At 41.8% G+C, this 18,657-nt stretch overlaps 1 protein-coding gene across 2 annotated transcripts in view; it reads left to right on the top strand.

Annotated features, from left to right (window-relative positions):
* Positions 1-18,657, top strand: part of HECTD4 (HECT domain E3 ubiquitin protein ligase 4) — a 253,112-nt gene that overhangs the window by 223,806 nt on the left and 10,649 nt on the right. For both annotated transcript variants that reach the window (XM_040346168.1, XM_040346177.1), the window contains exons 62-72: positions 629-836; positions 1,159-1,382; positions 3,752-3,903; positions 7,667-7,770; positions 7,856-7,979; positions 9,897-10,087; positions 10,657-10,803; positions 11,293-11,412; positions 13,106-13,261; positions 14,037-14,140; positions 18,215-18,436. In XM_040346168.1, coding sequence (XP_040202102.1) covers positions 629-836; positions 1,159-1,382; positions 3,752-3,903; positions 7,667-7,770; positions 7,856-7,979; positions 9,897-10,087; positions 10,657-10,803; positions 11,293-11,412; positions 13,106-13,261; positions 14,037-14,140; positions 18,215-18,436 — 1,752 coding nt within the window. The remainder of the gene's footprint in view (positions 1-628; positions 837-1,158; positions 1,383-3,751; positions 3,904-7,666; positions 7,771-7,855; positions 7,980-9,896; positions 10,088-10,656; positions 10,804-11,292; positions 11,413-13,105; positions 13,262-14,036; positions 14,141-18,214; positions 18,437-18,657) is intronic.

The raw sequence follows: 18,657 nt of genomic DNA on the forward strand, positions 1-18,657 counted from the left end.
ACACTGCAAATATTGACTCTCTGCATAAACTTCATGTAATTGTCAATAAAAACCTTTGACACTTATGAAATGCTTGTAATTATATTTCAGTATACAAAAATCTAAAAAAAACAGAAGCAGCAGACTTTGTGAAAATTAATATTTGCGTCATTCTCAAAACCTTTTGGCCACGGTTGTTATTGAGTGGGGCGGGTAAAGACTGGAACCGCTGTTAAGTTTTAATTGCTTTGCTGCACTTTATTGCTTTTATTTATATTGTGTGTGTTATATATATATATATATATATATATATATATATATATATATATATATATATATATATATATATATATATATATATATATATATAATGTATTTTATTTATATATATTCTCTATCATTATCAGTAAAGTATGTACGTCACTGTGAGATAATTCGAAGTATGAACTTGCATAACTTTAGGTTTCCAGGAATGCTTTGTTGCATAGAACTGTATTTATGTATTCAATATGTATCCAACAAGCACATCAGAAATGGTAGTCCTGGCCATTAGTAATACAGTCAAATGCAAAGCTGCCTTGCATATATTTGTGCCATTAGAGTCTCTTACTTCGGCTAAACATTTAAAAAAAAAATCTTTCTGTTGTAGGTGCGCTCCAGAGCAAAAATTGAGAAAATCCGAGCAAGTTTATTTAATAGCAGTGATCTGATTGGTTTGTCAAGTCTGGATGGCGAAGATGAGCTTATGGAGATGTCTACAGAGGAAATACTGACAGTCTCCACAGTAAACCAGAGTTTGTTTGATACCCAGGGAATTCCAGGCTTAGGAGATTACTTCACTGATAAAACCCTGAAAGGTGAACTAGCACAGTGTTTTAACAAGTTATTCAAGTTTATAGGAATTTGTGGATTACGAGTGCTGTCAGAATCAATACTCCCACCAGTAGATCCTCTGTTGTATTTGTCGTATAGAGTCAGCCAAATGTTAGCTTGCTTTGCGTTCATCTCTGTTCAGTTGCTTTTTTGACCTCTCTTTTATCCCATCCCAGGAAGTTTTGGGGAATTATGGCTATACAGTTACAGAATAAATTTTTGGGTTGTACTTTAAATTGCTGTTGAAGTAAAAAATAGATAAAAAAAACACCAAGCCACATAGCTGTTTGCTTTATCATTTCATAGGTGACAAGTTGGTCCCAGAAGCTCGAGATGTTCTAATAGAAATATTCAAAAGCTGCATTCATGCTGAACAAATGCTCAGTCTGACTCCCGCCAAGTTCATTAAGGTATCTGATATTTATTTGAGCAAAGAGCAGATGAATTCTCAGACACCAGGAAACCTTCTTCATACGTTCTTCACCAATGTTCGCCCCCCCAAGAAACTCCTGGAAGATCAGCTTACACAGGTAATAGTTTCCAGCTCCAAAATTGTGCCTTTCCTATTTGTGTATACATGGCCTGGTTTCAGTTTTGAACTTGATGTATTATTGTCTACTTGCCCAATTAAAATATCATCTGTTATTTACTAAGCATACAAGAAAAAAACCTGGGTAAGTCTACTATGGGTAATGGGTAATAATTAAGGCTGATAAAAAATATACAATTTTTTTTTAATTGAGTTTCAAAGTTGAAAGTTAAAAACATACACAATATTGAAGACCATTTCATAGCACCTTCACCGGTACAAAGTCAAAGGGATCTCGCATCACAAGAAGGGGGTGTGGAGAAAAGACAACAGACACAAAGACGCACAAGAACATACACAAAAACAAAAGTCTGGACACCAAGCACCATACACCTAGAGTAGAGATCGACCGATATATCGGTCGGCCGATATTTGGCCGTTTTTGTGAAATCGCCATCGGCCGATTATTGTGGAAAAATCGGCCGATTCGCGGCTACAATATCCAGGCCCTGCAGTACTGTACTGACCAGTCACCAGTGCCCCCGCTCCCGCATTCATGTATCCTCCATCCGCATGGCTACACAACGGAATGAGAGATTTCAATGGCATTGTGCCGTCCACCCGGGCCCCCTTCCTCAGCGTGCTGTGTTAGGGAGAAACAACCATTGGCCCGCCCACTCCCTCTCCGTGCTGTGTTAGGGAGAAACGCCATTGGCCCGCCCACTCCCTCTTCGTGCTGTGTTAGACCCGGTTCACACTGGGGCGACACGACAGGCAGCTCAACCGCCTGACGTGTCGCGTCCCATTCACTGCAATGGAACCGTTCTAATAGGAGCGACGCAAGTCGCTCCGACTTAGAAAAAAGGTTCCTGTAGTATTTCAGGGGCGGCTCGGGGCGATCTGCATTGACTTCTATACAGAAGTCGTTTTGCGAATCGCCTCTGAAGTCGTCCTCGGGACGACTTGCAGAGTCGCCCCCGAAGTCGTGCCGGCTATGTGTGAACCGACTCTTAGGGAGAAACAACCATTGGCCCTGCCCCCTCCATCTGCGTGCTGTATTAAGGATAAATAATAACTGTCGCCTGACTTAGTAACTCCCCCCAGCAGGAGATCGTGGCCAGCAATAGCTCTGTCTCCTGTCCCTGCTGAGGCAGAGTCTGCTTGCATTACACTCTAGTTCTAATCAATGATTGGCTGGTCAGCTCATCTGCATGCACCTAGCCTATCGGGTGCATGAGAAAGGCCTCCGCTTTGGGATAAAAAATTAATCAAGAAGGGTAAAGACAAGTCTGTATGTGTATGGTCCCCAGGGAAGAATGTGCACATGATTGTTTTCCAATGCTGAAGTAGTACAGTTGGTGTATGGTGCTTGGCATCCAAATTTTGTTGGTTTTTATTTGTTTTTGTGTATGTTCTTGTGTGTCTGTTGTCCCTTTCTTGTGGTGTGAGATCCTTTTGACTTTGTAGCGGTGAAGGTGCTAGGAAATTGTCTTCAATACTGTGTATGTTTTAGCTTTCAACTTCGAAACGCAAATAAAAAAATGTTTTGTATATTTTTTTTTATCAGCCTAAATTATTACCCATTGTTGCCATAGTAGCCTCTTCTTACTCAGGTAGCCTTACCCAGGTTTTTTCTTGTATGCTTAGACTAGGGATCCTCAAACTACGGCCCTCCAGCTGTTGAACTACACATCCAATGAGGCATTGTAACACACTGACATTCACAGACATGACTAGGCATGATGGGAATTGTAGTTCCTGAACAACTGGAGGGCCGTAGTTTGAAGACCCATGGCTTAGACTGTTTGGCTACGGTAACAACACCCTATTGTGGTGAGCGGCTTAAGGTTTGATGTAATCATATGTTGATCGGTGGATATACCTCGATAGGGCCTGTTTTTTCTTCTGTTGTATTTATGCCTGTCATTTACTAAACTATACATCATGGAGGTGACATTTAGGATGTGTTTGTCTTTTTTTTTATGTTTTTTTTTTTAAACCTTTGCATAGCTTTTTGTCCAGCAAAACTGCTTTTACATTGATTCTGTGCAAATGGGGCCAAATAGATTGTCCAATTTTTATTTCAGGTACAGGTCAACTGTTATTCCTTCATAAAAAAATAATGGTTTGGGAAAAATATTACGATATGGCCACAAGATGAAGGTGAAAATCATAAGGAATAGAAGGAAAACATTTGATTTTGTGAATCGCACAGAACAAATTTACCAGCAGTTTATCTTGATGAATAGTTATGCAATTTTTTTTCATACACACACCTTAGTATCTGGTGGAAAACTCATCACCCTTAGATATCTGTTTTGTGTGTTATCTGCTTATTAGTCTAACCGATTTTCCCTTTCTTGGCTATAGATTCTGAGGAAATATGGCATTCCTAAACCAAAGTTTGACAAAAGCAAATACAGTAAAACTGGAAAGGAGCAGCATCCAGTAAAGGTTGTGAGCACCAAGCGACCAGTGAGCAAACCTTCCGCTAAAGACAAAGCTGTGTTGAATAGTGTTCGGTGTGTATTTGATTATCACCCACTTAGTTTGCTTATTCCATATAAGTCTGTAAAGATATTAGTATGTATGCATGACACTGGGTTTTTGGTCACAGGATGGGACCCTTGCTGTATTAGTTGATGCTGGGCTTCCAGGAGATAAAGTTGTGGATTTATTAAAACCCTCCACCTTGCATTTTGGGACTTTGCAGGGTCTTATAAGCTTGTAATCTGAGTTTTTTTCCCCCCCATATAGAAAATGTATGAGACTGTTGGAATACTAATGCTGCGTACACACGATCATTTTTCAGCATGAAAAAAACCCGTTGTTTTTCAGCATGTTGAAAAAACAATGTTTTTCCAACTTCATCATTAAAACTACGTTGCCCACACACCATCGTTTTAAAAAAATTATCTAGCAAAGCGCAGTGACGTACAGCGGCACTATAAAGGGGAAGTTCCATTCGCCTTTGGGCTGCTTTAGCTGATTCCGTGTTAGTAAAAGCCGATTTGCGCTTTTTTGTCTGTTACAGCGTGATGAATGTGCTTACTCCATTATGAACGGTAGTTTTACCAGAACGAGCGCTCCCGTCTCATAACTTGCTTTTGAGCATGCGCGGGTTTTTAACATTGTTTTAGCCCACACACGATCATTTTTTACAACCCGAAAAACATCATCGTTTAAAACTATGTTAAAAAATGCAGCATGTTCGAATTTTTTTTTTGTCGTTTTTCAGAACCTGAAAAATGATGTGAAGCCCACACACGATCATTTAAAATGACATTTTTAAAAAACGACGTGTTTTTAATGCCGAAAAATGATCGTGTGTACGCGGCATTAGGGTATCTGCAACAAAAGCTTAGTATCCTAATCGTACAATGCAAGAAAACGGATCTGTAGACATGTCATGGCTGCTACCTTCAGGTGATTGGACACTAACAAAAGCTTAGTTGGGAATCTTCCCCAGTGTACTCTCATATCACTCTGTTGGACTTCAGGGGATTTTTTTCTCCTTTGGAGAAGCTTTCTAAACCAGTTTTTTTTCTTTCTTCTTCTTCAGTACTTTGGCTGACACATCTATTGGGATCGAACTGCTTTTTTTTCCTCAGGGTCACTAGCAGTTTCTGGATCAGTTGCCCTCAAGGTTTATCCTGGGAACTGTACCTGGAACCCTCATCAATGGGGCTGGCCTGTAATGTTTGCTTCAGGCACTAGATCCTGCATGCAATGCACAGCTGGCACGTGGTGCAACAAATGGTAGTTAGACACTGAAGACCCCTTTAGGGTTCGGTCCGCCTTGGGAGCCAGCAGGATGCATAAGGGAAGACAGGGTTTTCTTATAATTGTGACTATGCACTTAGTGTGTTATTCCTCCTCTGTAAATGTCTTGCTTCATTGGCAGAAGGTAGCATTTACCTTTTTGAATTTGGTGGGATTTTTCACACACAACATTGCTGTTTGGTTGACTACATAGTTGCAAATGTGTTCCGGCTGACGTGTTTCTGCCTTAAATTTCCAGTAAGCCTAAGCTTATTGCTGCTAACCCTTCTTAAGAAAAGGGATCCTTTTGCTTCTTCCAGCTGTACCCTACTAAGTCAAGGGCGAGTCCATCCTTTTTGTTGCAAGCCTTGGACCCCAAAACGTTATTAGCCCTCTTCACTCTTTGGAATGGGGGAATGTCTGTTGGCTTTCACACCAGTCTGGATCAAATCTGTCAGTTTACAGGAGGCTACAAAATATTATTTATTTTTTCGTATATCGTGGGACACAGAGCTGCATAGTAAATATCATGTAGGTTATAGGCCTACCTTTAGGTGATGGACAGTGGCAAACCCAAGACAGGAAGTCCCCTCCCCTATATAACCCCTCCCATCCTGGGAGTATCTCAGTTTATTTCGCTAGTGTCTAAGGTGTTGCTCACGGTTAAAGTGCTTTTGTAAGCTCTGCTGCAGGATCTTTTGGGATATTGCAAACGAATTCATCCAAAGTTCCGTTCAGGCCAAAGTGGATGGTACCCTGGCCTCGGTGGAGAAGAACAAGGTTTTGCCTGTAACGCTTCTCTTAGGAGAGCTGGACTCGGGGAACCAGTACTTTTGGTTATGCACCTGATATCAAAGCTTTTTTCTGTCCGAGTGCAATACAGGTCCAGGAGAGTGTAAATCCAAAAAAGGGCCCTGTGCCCTGAAGGTCTATGACAAATACCCGCCTTGATGGGTGAAGATTGGGTCTGACTGTTTTTACCAGCAAGAATCCTGCGGCGGGAAAGTTGAGTGAAGATTCCTAAGGAACCTATGGGTCTCATCTTTAAGTAATGTGTCATTCCTGTTTTTCACCACTAGAGGGTGTCCAAGTAACATACCTCTCCCATACCTTCAATTGGTGGTTGGTGTGCAGAAGTCTGCAGAAGAGGAAGTCTTTCATTCCAGTCAGCTGGAAAGTGGTTACTACAGACGCCAGCCTTTTCGGGCTGTGGAATAGTTCTAGAAGAGACGACTGTTAAGGGCAGATGGTCAAACGCCGAGAAGGTTTTGCAATCAACAGCCTGGAACTCAGAGCGGCGCGTCTGGCTCTGAGTGGGTGGACGCTCAGGTTGCAGAATTGCCCTGTAAGGATTCAATCTGACAATTCCACAGCAGGGGCCTATATCAATCACCAAGGGGGCACCAGGAGTCATGCAGCCCAAACAGAGGTGAACCATATCCTGCTCCGTCATGGCCCAGAAGGCCCTGGTACACAGAGATCGTTAACATGGCTCTGGGGGACCCTTCCACCTCATCCGGACCTGCTCTCGCAGGGACCAATCTTCCACCCTTCCTTTACAAACTCTAAATTTGACGGTTTTGCTATTGAATCCCACATTCTAAGGGAGCGAGGGCTCTGTAATATCTACCTTGATAAATGCTAGGAAGCCGGCCTCCAGAGTCATATATTATATAGTTTGGAAGGCTTATGTAACTTGGTGTGAGACCAAGGGTCTCCGCTGTGGGGAAAAAAAATTACTGCATGTACTGAACACCATTATAAAGGCATTTTGGCTTGTATAGATGTTGAGACTGTGCTGGAAATATCAGCCAGCCTATTCCCGATGCATCTGGTATGAACAAGACCTAAAGCATGACAAAAAGTTACAATGGTGTGCAGAAAACAAACGCCTATAACTACAACATTTTTCAGTGACTAGAATATCCATAATTTGTTCTAGGTCAAAAGAGAAGTATGGGTTTATTTTTTTTATTTTTTTTTTCCCCATTCATACTTGCCTAGGTGGATGCAACATCGGTCCCCCAACACCTCTACACTGAAAACCGAGCGATCAAACACTGCCGATCACTCGGTTTTCAGAGCTCAGTGAGTTAGACTGTTGGTCACGACTCTCTGCTCTTCTCCCTCTGCTCTCATTGGAGCACTGGGCTGTGGAGGGGATGGAGCAGGCTGTCTAAGGCTCTCAGCGACTCGCTGAGACGGGTGCAAGTCCAGGCACCTGGCGGATCCAGACTTCCATTGTCTGGATGACACGGTGCCTAGACTGATATCCATGACGTCAGCAGAGAGTGGTCTTCCCAGGAGTGCAAAACAAATCTCCTGTGAGCCATAGGAGAAGTACAGCAAACGAGCGAAAGCCAACAAGCTTTAGCTGGACTTCTCCTTTATAATACTTCTTACACATTCCTTTCCTTCTAAATATTTATGCCCAAAAGTGTCCGTTTTTATGTTTTAAGCAGTGAGTGAAACCAATAAAAGATATATAAAAACTCTATATATAAAATGTTTTTACATCGACAGAACCGCTCTCAGTGAGAAGAAGCCAATTGTAAAACCAAAGTCTCCAGAGAAGAGCCGGCCAGATGAGAAGGACAATGACAAATCTCCCACAAAGAAACAAGAAAGTATGTCTGCTACTAAGGACTGCATATGCTTTCTGTCTAATTATTAATTATACTTTAGTGTAATTTCTGTGCATTGGATTTTCAGTTGCCGAGGAAAAGTACCTGACACTGGAAGGTTTTCACAAATTTGTGGTTGACAAAGCTAAGCAAGACATCCGAAGCATCTGGAGAGCTATCCTGGCTTGTGGCTATGACCTGCACTTTGAAAGGTATGGATATATTCCTGTATTAGTAAAAATATCAATTTTACCCCTGTGGTTAATATTGTTGGTGGCTTAACCACTTCCATACAGGGCTTTTATACACACATCCATACCAGGCCTATTCTGGCACTTCTCTCCTACATGTACAAATCATAATTCTTTTGCTAGAAAATTACGCAGAACCCCCAAACATTTATATATGTTTTTTTAGCAGACACCCTAGGGAATAAAACGACGGTCATTGAAACGTTTTATCTTGCACGGTATTTGCGCAATAATTTTTCAAACGCCTTTTGAAAAAAAATTGTTTCATGAATTAAAAAAATAACAAAACAGTAAAGTTAGCCCAATTTTTTGGTAAAATATGAAAGATTATGTTGCACCGAGTAAATAGATACCTAACATGTCACGCTTTAAAATTGCGCACACTCATGGAATGGCGCCAAACTTCGGTACTTAAAAATCTCCATAGGCAACGCTTTGAAAATTTTTACAGGTTACCAGTTTAGATTTACAGAGGAGATCTAGTGCTAGAATTGTTGCTGGCACTCTAACGCACGCGGCGATACCTCACATATGTGGTTTAAACGGCCTTTACATATGTCGACGGGACTTGCGTGTGCGTTCGCTTCTGCGCGCGAACTACTGTGGACAGGGGCGTTAAAACATTTTTTTTTTTTACATATTTATTTCTTTTTTTACACTTTTTTATTTTTATTTTTTTATTATCACTTTTATTCCTATTACAAGGAATGTAAACATCCCTTGTAATAGGAATGTGTGTGACAGGTACTCTTTATGGAGAGATGCAGGGTCAATAAGACCCCACATCTCTCCTCCAGGCTGGAAAGCATGAAATTGGTGAAAAAAAATTCACCGCTCATGATTACTGTTGCTTAGCAGCCGCAATTGCGGCTTTGTTTACTTACGGGGACCCGGGCGTGACGTCATCACATGGCGCCCGGGTCCTCCGACGGTCATCTCTATGCTTCCTGCCAGCGCCCGACGATTCGTTCCCCGGGCCCGCGATGGCACGGGAGAGCCCGGAGAAGCACCGGATGGCAGCGGGAGGGGGGGTGTCCCCTCCAGCCGCCTGTAAGAACGATCTAGCGGCGGCGTTGTGCAGAATCGCCGGCAGAAGAGAAGGATATCTGAATGATGCCTCTAGCTGCAGGCATCATTCAGATATCCCCCCACAAAGCCCAGGACATCATATGATGTCCACCCGGATCGGTAGAGGTCCTTTGTGGACGTCATTTTACAATGGGCTGGTATTGATGTGGTTAAAAGCAGGTCTACAATGAAATAATGCACTTAGGTTTACTGGATTTGTCAAAGACCCAACAAATACCAACAACTTGGTATTTATATAGCGCAAACTGTTGGCACTATATAAATCCTGTATAATAATAATAAAGAACAAGGTTTTCCAATTTAATGGTATTTATAATGGAGAGTGGCTATCACTGTCTGCATTAGTGATAGTGTACTACTGAAGCTACACACACCCTGGTCCTTTGTATTCATAAAAATCACACCGCAGTGTTTAGCCCCTGGAATAATTCATGCTCACTAGACCTGTCAACTTTTTTTTTTTTTTCATTCAATATAATGTTCTCGGATAGCCTGTATGGCAATACAGCTACTGTTTAACTGAGTTCATGACTTCATAGTAGAAAGTGACTATGTTTTCCATTTTTCTGTTTGAGGCTGGGTCTCTTTCTTTCATTTTCACTTTATGAGTGTACTTTTTGGTGTACTACCTCTTTACATAGCGCTACTGTAGTGACACACCGACAAACCACATACAGATAGAAAATGACAAATATGATAGTGCATGATGCCACAACATTGTATAGTCGTTCTACAGACAGTACTTGTTCATGGTGTTCATTTTTCCAATTGATATATCGGTCTCTCCAGATGTGCCTGCACTGACACGCGTCATGCCCAGAAATCCAGCAGAAAATGGGCCCTTGAAATGGATGTTGCTTTAGTTCAGTATATCAATCGCCTTTGCCGTCATCTAGCCATAACCCCTGCCCGATTACATCCTCATGAGGTCTATTTGGACACTTCAGACACTGCTGATCCCAGGGTGTCCTGCCTGCTCAGTAAGTGGTTCCTTTTGTGTGTTTCAATTTCAGAAAATGTAGACCTATATTGAAATGATGTGATTATTGATTATGTGACATTAAAATATCGAATGCCTCATTGACTAGTTTTTCTTTCTGGTCTATGGTGGGATACAGGAAGTCATTCACTTTTAGGTTATACTGCCACCTTAAGGATGTTGGACACTGGCAAAAAAACATTAACTGTAGGCCCGCACAGGATAACCCTTTCTACTACCAGCATGCCTCTGCTTTTTACTAATGTCCTAGGAAGATCGGTGTCTTTTATTCGGCTCTGCTGGAAAACCACGTTTTTACAGCATGTTGCTTTAATTTTTTCTGAAATCAAGACATGCTCTTGATACTGCTGGTTACAAACCTTGAGGCATATGTTGGTAATATGGAGGGGATCTTTTACTGGCCTAGAGGGTTTTTTTGTTTGCTAGTGTCCAACTCTCCTGTAGGCATCTGTATAACCTAAAGGAGAATGACTTCCGGTGAGTTCAAAAATCCTATTATACCTGTTAGCCTGTAGGATCTAATGATTTACTTTTGCTTTCATTTTTCAGATGTGCCCATAGAAAGTCTACGGCTCCGATTTGCCCTCCTACAATCACTGAACACAACCTTAGAAACCTTTTTCCTGCCACTTGTGGAGCTACGACAGACAGAAATGTACACGCACAGTATTTCTGCTCTACTACAACAAGCAAAAGGTTTGTATATGCTTCTATGCTGATCCATGCATGTTGTTAGTTTGCAGGTTTTTTTGTGGACTAGCCTTTTTAATGTTCAACATTCATTTTGACCTCCTTCTGAAATGTTAGCTGTTTGGCTGTCACACTGATACTTTGACCTTAATAGCTTTATTAATTGAGCAGAGGTAATGCAAAGACTAGGAGTTTTGACTTTTATGACTTGAAAACTATAGGGAATGGCAGAAAGGTGAGTAGCTTGTTCAGGAGGAGATCAGCAGTAGCAGCCTATGTTTTTTCTTTTTGGATTCAGCAGTGTAGAATGTATTAATATTTTAGCTTTGAATTCCCTTGAAATAGTTGTACCAAGGTGCATTGTATTCTGCAGTCTATTGTACTTTCATTCATATTATTGCTTCTATTTTTATTAGGTAAATCCAGGTGTGATAGTAGTTTAAAGTAAAAGTTATAGGTTCACTTTCTGCATTTTTTTTTTAATTTTTTATGTAGGATTGATCTTTTATGATACAAAAGTGATGGTGATGAGTCGTGTGTTGAATGCAACTGTGCAGAGGACTGCTGACCACGCAGCTCCGGAGATCAGCCTGGATCCACTGGAAATTGTGGGAGGTCAGAGCACTGAACACATTTTATTTGTAGGAGATAGATAATAGGGATTGGTGTTCATACACCTACTAAATTCGCATTCCTTATTACACAGGTGATTACAGCATAGTATGTAATTTCAGGTAGAACTGTCATCACAACAAAGAGAAACTTGAACTCCCCTTCATTTTAAATCCTCTTTGCTATTTATAAAGCCCAGGTTCATCTATCAACCATTACGGCCTGCAATATATGTGCATTCTTTATTTTAGATGATCATAACAAATGGGTAGTTGTATTCCCACTAACCTACATACTGCAGATCACTGCAACCTCAGAAGAACCATGTGACATATAAACTGTTGCTATATAGCAGGGGTGTCCACCTTTTTTCAAAGAGGGCCAGATTTGATGAAGTGAACATGCTCCAGGGCCGACCATTTTGCCTGACATACTTTGAACCATTAAAATTTGGTCTAAGTGTGTTAGTTCGAGCAACTAATACACTGCCCAACAAGAATTCTCTTGCCTTTGCGGCTGTGTGTGAGTAAAGAGATGAGCTCAGGCGTATAGTTTGGATTTACCGTATTTATTGGCTATTACACGCACCTTCACTTTAAGAGGGAAGTTTCAGGAAAAAAACTTAAAATTTTAAATAAAGAACTGTGAAGCAAAATAAGGGTCAGTGTCCATCTGCAGACCCCCAATTGCCGGGAATGCAGCCCCTCGCCATTGCCGGGAATGCAGCCCCTCGCCATTGCCGGGAATGCAGCCCTTCGCCATTGCCGGGAATGCAGCCCTTCGCCATTGCCGGGAATGCAGCCCTTCGCCATTGCCGGGAATGCAGCCCTTCGCCATTGCCGGGAATGCAGCCCTTCGCCATTGCCGGGAATGCAGCCCTTCGCCATTGCCGGGAATGCAGCCCCTCGCCATTGCCGGGAATGATCAGCAAAGCCCAAGTGTCCATCTGCAGCTAGCGTGCCCAAGTGTCCATCTGCAGCCACCATTGGGCTTTTAAATTTTGCCACCGAGAGAACCGGATGTCCTGTGTATTCGGCTGTACTCGGCTCCTCTCGCAGTCCCGCCCCTTGGCCCGGCTTCTATAATGGACATAACACAGTACACTCGCCTCGGGCTATGTCGGCGGCGCTCGCTCCTCTTCACCCACAGGCAGCAGGGATCTGCGTATAACACGCACAAAAGTGTGTGTTATACGCCGATAAATACGGTATATCTTTTGTGGCCCCGGCGCTGGGAGATCGTCGGGGGCCACAAAAGATATATATGTATAGATAAACAGGCGGGCCATTCAAAACCGGGCCGCGGGCTGGACTTTGGACATGCCTGCTATATAGCGTGCCACCAGAATGGTTAACGTATTGCAGGTTGGATCATTTTGGATCAATGGTTGCTTTTCTCTGGACATCAGAGATAAGCTACCATGTCTTTGAGTTGTCTGCTCAAAAAAACATGGAATATTCATTATGCATGTCAGGTGAGAAATTGATAATTAATTGGGAACAGTTTATTAGACCTCCTTAAAGGCAGTTTCTAACCGATAACTGTAGTCAATAATACCTTAATATAACCCAGGTCCTACTTCAGTTGGTACCTAAACACAGTACAGTTAAGCGTTTTGCAAAAATTGAGCATGGTCTGGTTGGTTTGCTAAGTTTCAAATGCCTCTTCATGCTCCATCTTTTCTTTTTCAATCTAGGTGAAATTCGGACCTCTGAGAACGCTTACTTCTGCCAAGCAGCTCGGCAGCTGGCCTGTGTTCCTTCCTCCCAGCTGTGTGTCAAACTGGCAAGCGGAGGGGATCCTACTTATGCATTCAATATACGTTTTACTGGAGAAGAAGTACATGGAACAAGTGAGTTACTAGGCAAATTTCCTCATTATACAGGGCTGCAACAAAATGCTTCTTGTTAATGTGCTGGATACAAGGCTTATCACCAGTGTAATGTGCAGTGCACCATGTAGTACTATCAGTTTTTAGCATCCTCCATTCTGTTCAGCAAGTATGACATTTGCTCTGTCAGATCACATCTTTTTTTATTAAATCCCCAAGCTCTGCAGGTATGCATTCTTTTATATATTCTTAATATTAGCCCTGCTCTGCTGTTGGTTAATTAGATATTTCACTCAGGTGTCGTACTGTGTGTTTTGATACAAAAAAACTGCTGGAACTGTACAAAGATCTGTCCACACACCAGTGAGCACACATTATGGTGCGCCCAGTATGTGTTCACTAATGTGCATTGTGCATGATTTCTGCAAAGCATTGCTACAAATACCGTAAGTGCTTGTTTTTTTATCTATGAAAATTCAACAATGTTTAAGGCTATGCACAGCATTGTGTTGCAACATATTGCCACACACTGTAGTATGCTGCAGTGCAATATAATGTGTGCCCATATCATATTATCACGATGCACACAAAGAAAGGCACAAGGCTATACACAAGGTATTGCAACATGGCTGGTATGAACAAGTCCTACTGTATTGCTGTCTCCCAAGTACACCGTTCTAGCTCATAATTATGCTACACAATTTAAGTGTTCCATTGTAGCACAGGGTTTTAGGGCATAATTGGGGCCGATTGACTTCTTCATAGATATTTTAATGCTACGAGTTGTTGTTTTCAGGTGGCTCTTTCCGACATTTTTTGTGGCAAGTGTGTAAAGAACTCCAGAGCTCATCCTTGTCTCTCCTCCTGCTTTGTCCCAGCTCAGCAGTCAATAAAAATAAGGTAAGAAGTATCACCCTGCGATTCATGCACGTTAAAATAGGCCCTCTTTTTTCATAAAGAAGTCACTAAAACTTGGTCCTGTTAGGCAGGCAAGCATCTTTTACTGTTGGTATATCGGTTCTCCCTTGTGTCAGTGCAAGTGTGGATTCAGGATTGTCTTTCTGTTCTTTTCTTTTCAATCCAGTCGTGACCTAGTACAGCACTGCAACCCCATATGAAAGCTTAAGCATAATACCCAACTACCACATATAAATAATGTATGAGGTTTTCTCTGCAGCTAAAGCTTTGCTATGTCACCCCCTTCCCACTGCCTCCTGAATGCGGTTCTGGGCACCTCCATGACAGATGTTAGAATAGTATGTATACAGGATGTATAGAAGATATGTGCTCTTCTACGTAGGTTACACTCCCAGCTAGAACCTCACAGGTTACCTGCATAGGATCACTCAATATTAGATAACACTTTATGCAGAATAAAAAATATGGAGGTTTGTTAGTCTGCCAGTCATAGTGGCAGACTAATAAATGGGGGGGTCACACAGGTGGAGCAATTCACGTGACACTCTGCAGAAGCTTTAACCAAAGAATGAGGCCTCTGAAACCGCATGGCCAAGGGCTAGATCTCTCTCTTGGTGTTACGTAAGGCCAGAAACACCAGACTGGAGAAAAGCCATGTGTCCAACAATATCAGGAATGAAACTTCCAAGCTTTACATTAGGTGAAATAAGCTTTCCATGTACAGTGGTACGCCTTCCTGGAGGTTGACTTTCTAGTCTTGCTATTTACAATTGTCATTGAGATAGGTGGTGAGGCAGGCATCAGTCCCGATGACGGTTGTATAGAGGTGGACTTTCTCCTCACTTATCATGAACCCTAACATTACAAACATGTAAATATAAAGGTATGTAAACACAAACAGGCGTAAACCAGAGTCGTGATATAAACGCTTTAATAGAAATTAAAAAAAGTAATATCCACTCTGCTCACATTGCAAAATACATAGCTAAACAAAGCATCTCAGGGGATTAGCAACCCTGTGGGCAGTCCGGGTGTTGTAGCGGCACGCAGCGAATGCAAATTCCGGTACTGACACTGAGAGATAACAAAAAGCACTCGCATCTATGATGATTTGTGTATCTTGAGTGCTTTCTGTTACCACCTCCCAGCACCAGTACCTGCTTTTGCTTTCACTTTTCACGGGCTACAGTACCTAGACTGCCCACAGCATTGCTGATCCCTTGAGAGGCTTTGTCATTCTACGCATTTCGTAATATGAGTGGAGTAGATATCTGTCGGTGATTATACACTGCACTCGTTCGTGTTTACTTAGCTGTCAGCTGGATCCCCCAAGATCTTAATTTATGGAGCTGCAGCCAGTGTTGTGATGTTTCCTTTCATAACTGATAATGATGTTGTTGATGACCTCCACTGCCCCTTATTTAGCATTGGTCCTTTTTATGGACTTGATATATTAATTTTGTTCACATACCCACAGTGTGGACATTTGGGTTTTAGATTGCATTGTTGTACTACAAAATATATTTTCTTTGTGTAGACATAGTGGTACACCATTTTCTAAATTCTACATTAAAGGAAACAGAAGTTCATATTCAAAACTACTTGTGTTTTATATTGCAACCGTCAAGTGAATGGACACTGCCCAATAAAAGGGCAGGAATCTCTGCTAAAACCTAAACCCACCCAGCTCAGCAAGCCTCAGTTTCTATCTAGTGTCCCTATATGATGGATGTGCCTACAGATGTCCCTCTGAAGATTTTCCATGTAAGGGCTTGGTGTTAAAATCCTGGCCAGTTCCTAACACCACTGATGAGCTAGAGAAGGGAAATATCCGTATTGGTTGCTACTGCCCAGTTGTCCACAGGTACTATACCCAGACACCACATGCAAGAGTATACCTATTGTGCAGGGTACCTGGACGACCTGCTTCTCATGGAGGAATCAACTCAGAAACCGACTTCAAATGCCAAGCAAAATGGTACAATTCCTGGATAAGTTCTGAACCTTCAGAAGTTGACCTTGGGTCTGACATATTGTCTGGATTACTTAAACTTAATTAACAGGGCATAGGTGAGGGTACTGCTTCCACAGGAGAAATGCCTCTCTTCATACCCAGGTGGAGTCTCTGAGGTGGTTGCAAAGTCCCTCAAGTCAGGTGTGCATGAAGGTGCTGGGAAAGATGGTGGTCTTCAATGTGGTCGCCTATGCCCAGTTTCACTCCAAAGCTCTGCAGCTCAATTGCCTGTTTGTATGGGACCAATGTTAGAAGTACGGTACTTGGATTTGCCATGCATTTGACTCCTAAGACTCTGGAAGTCAAATGCATGGCAAAAGGTTTTGGGCAAAACGTCACATTCTGGCCTTCTCCACCATTGCGCATTTCCAGCAGAATAAGCTCTTCATCTGGAGGTGTTGCTTCAGGTTTTGTCTGTGGTGGGGGTCACTAAATGTAGACCAACATCAAACTGAACAGGTTTGTGTCCTAAACCACTGATCCTCAATCATTTGAGTTAGATGCGCAGTGAATAGGAGTGGATCGTTCCCTTTTGGATATTCAGGAATCTACACTTTTCGGTATTAGAGATTGGAGACCATCCTCCCGCTCCCCCCCCCTTTTTTTTTTTACCTTGAGGTATGGCTAGATGTTTGGGGGGTATGTATGAGGCTGTCTTTTAATGTGTGTAATTGAAGATTAGGGTGAAAAAATGAAGGTGAAGGGCATTCAAGTGAATTCTGATCACACCTGCTCGACCAAAATGAACGTGGTATGTAGACATCGTAAATCTCTTAGCAAATGAACTGTGCGCTCTCCAAGGTCAGCTAAATTGGCTGTCACAAGGTCTGATCTTTCATCCTACTTAGTGGTTGCTGGTTTTGACAGCGTGGCTGTCCTTGACTCATAATAATTGATTATATTGATTACCTTCCACAAGACTAGAAAGTCAACCTCCAAGAAGGTGTACCACATGGAAAGCTTATTTCACCTAATGTAAAGCTTGGAAGTTTCATTCCTGATATTGTTGGACGCTTTTCTCCAGTCTGGTGTTTCTGGCCTTGCGTACCACCAAGGGAGAGATCTAGCCCTTGGCCATGCTGTTTCAGAGGCCTCATTCTTTGGTTAAAGCCTTTGCGGAGTGTCACGTGAATTGTTACACCTGTGTGACCCCTCCATCTCCAAGAAACTTCTCCTTTTTGACCTCTCTGAGAGATTCCTTCTTTTTTTTTTTTCTCCTTGCATGCATAGTTTATCTTTTTGTTTGTCATTACACACAGGGTTCTCCTAGTCGGCTGCACTTTCCTGCAAGGATCCTCTCCTGGTTCTTCAGGGTTCAGTCCTCCCCCTCCTTGAATCAGGACAATGTTTTGTTTTTTTTGTCCTTATCCTAGGCAACCTAACTCTTCAGAAGTTGTTTGACCTTTTTGAGTTTACCTCAAGTCTAAATCTTCATTTCAACAGATTGCCTGTTTGTTCTACCTAAGGGTCCTTGCAGGGGTCAGGCTGCTTGTCTATCCACTATTTCTTTGTGAATTCATCAGCTCTTTTCTCAGACCTGTGGTACTGGTGAGGATTCCTTCTATATTTGGCCAGTGTTGGTTTATGTTGCCACCTAAGGAAAACTAAAGTAGTCAATAATATGAACACCTCTGGGTTCTGTGATGTACTCCAAGGAAAGGATTTCACAAGTAAACCAATAAACAATATGTGACCCATCCTGATCTTGCCATTAGTCTCAATCCTGCTGCCTCCTAAATGCCTGTGTTTTATTTTTTATTTTTTGTAGTAAAATTTTATTAAAAAAAAAAAAAATTCCACATCCACGTTTTACTTTCCGTGGCACTCACGGTCACATGTACAATTACCAATGACTATATCCCAGACCAGCCTTAAAGTGTATCTGAACCCACAACAAAAATAAAAACCTGAGGATAGTGATAATCCTCCCTACTTAAAAAAAAAAAAAAAAAAATGCTAATACATTTTTCAACACAGAGAAATGTTAGTATTATTTGTCTGATATTTTATTGTGTAATACCAGTTTTTTTTTTTTTCCACAGGGGAAGTTCCTTCTGACACCAAGCCCTATAACCTATGCAGAGGAGCAGTTGCTTCATTTCTTTGGTCAGTTACTGGGTATAGCTATCCGCGCAGATGTGCCTCTTCCATTGGATCTACTATCTTGCTTTTGGAAGATGCTTGTAGGAGAGCCCCTGGATCCTGAAGAAGATCTCTATGAGGCTGATATTCTCACCCACAATTACATCAAGAAGTTTGAAAATGTAAAAAAAAAATTGTTTGCTTTTTTTTTATGCGTTTTCCAGTACAATCGTACATGAAAATTAGGACTAAAAGATATTTTTTTATAAAGGCAGCACACTAAGGGGGACACAAAAACAGACAGGACCAACCAGAATTTGTTTACTGCTTAGAGAGGGACAGATTAGACGGCACAGGGAAAACGACTTCTCTTCTTCTTCCTTCTTCTTTTTCTCTTTTTTTT

Source organism: Rana temporaria, chromosome 1 (genome assembly GCF_905171775.1).
Source record: "Rana temporaria chromosome 1, aRanTem1.1, whole genome shotgun sequence".
In the NCBI taxonomy this organism is placed as follows: domain Eukaryota; kingdom Metazoa; phylum Chordata; class Amphibia; order Anura; family Ranidae; genus Rana; species Rana temporaria.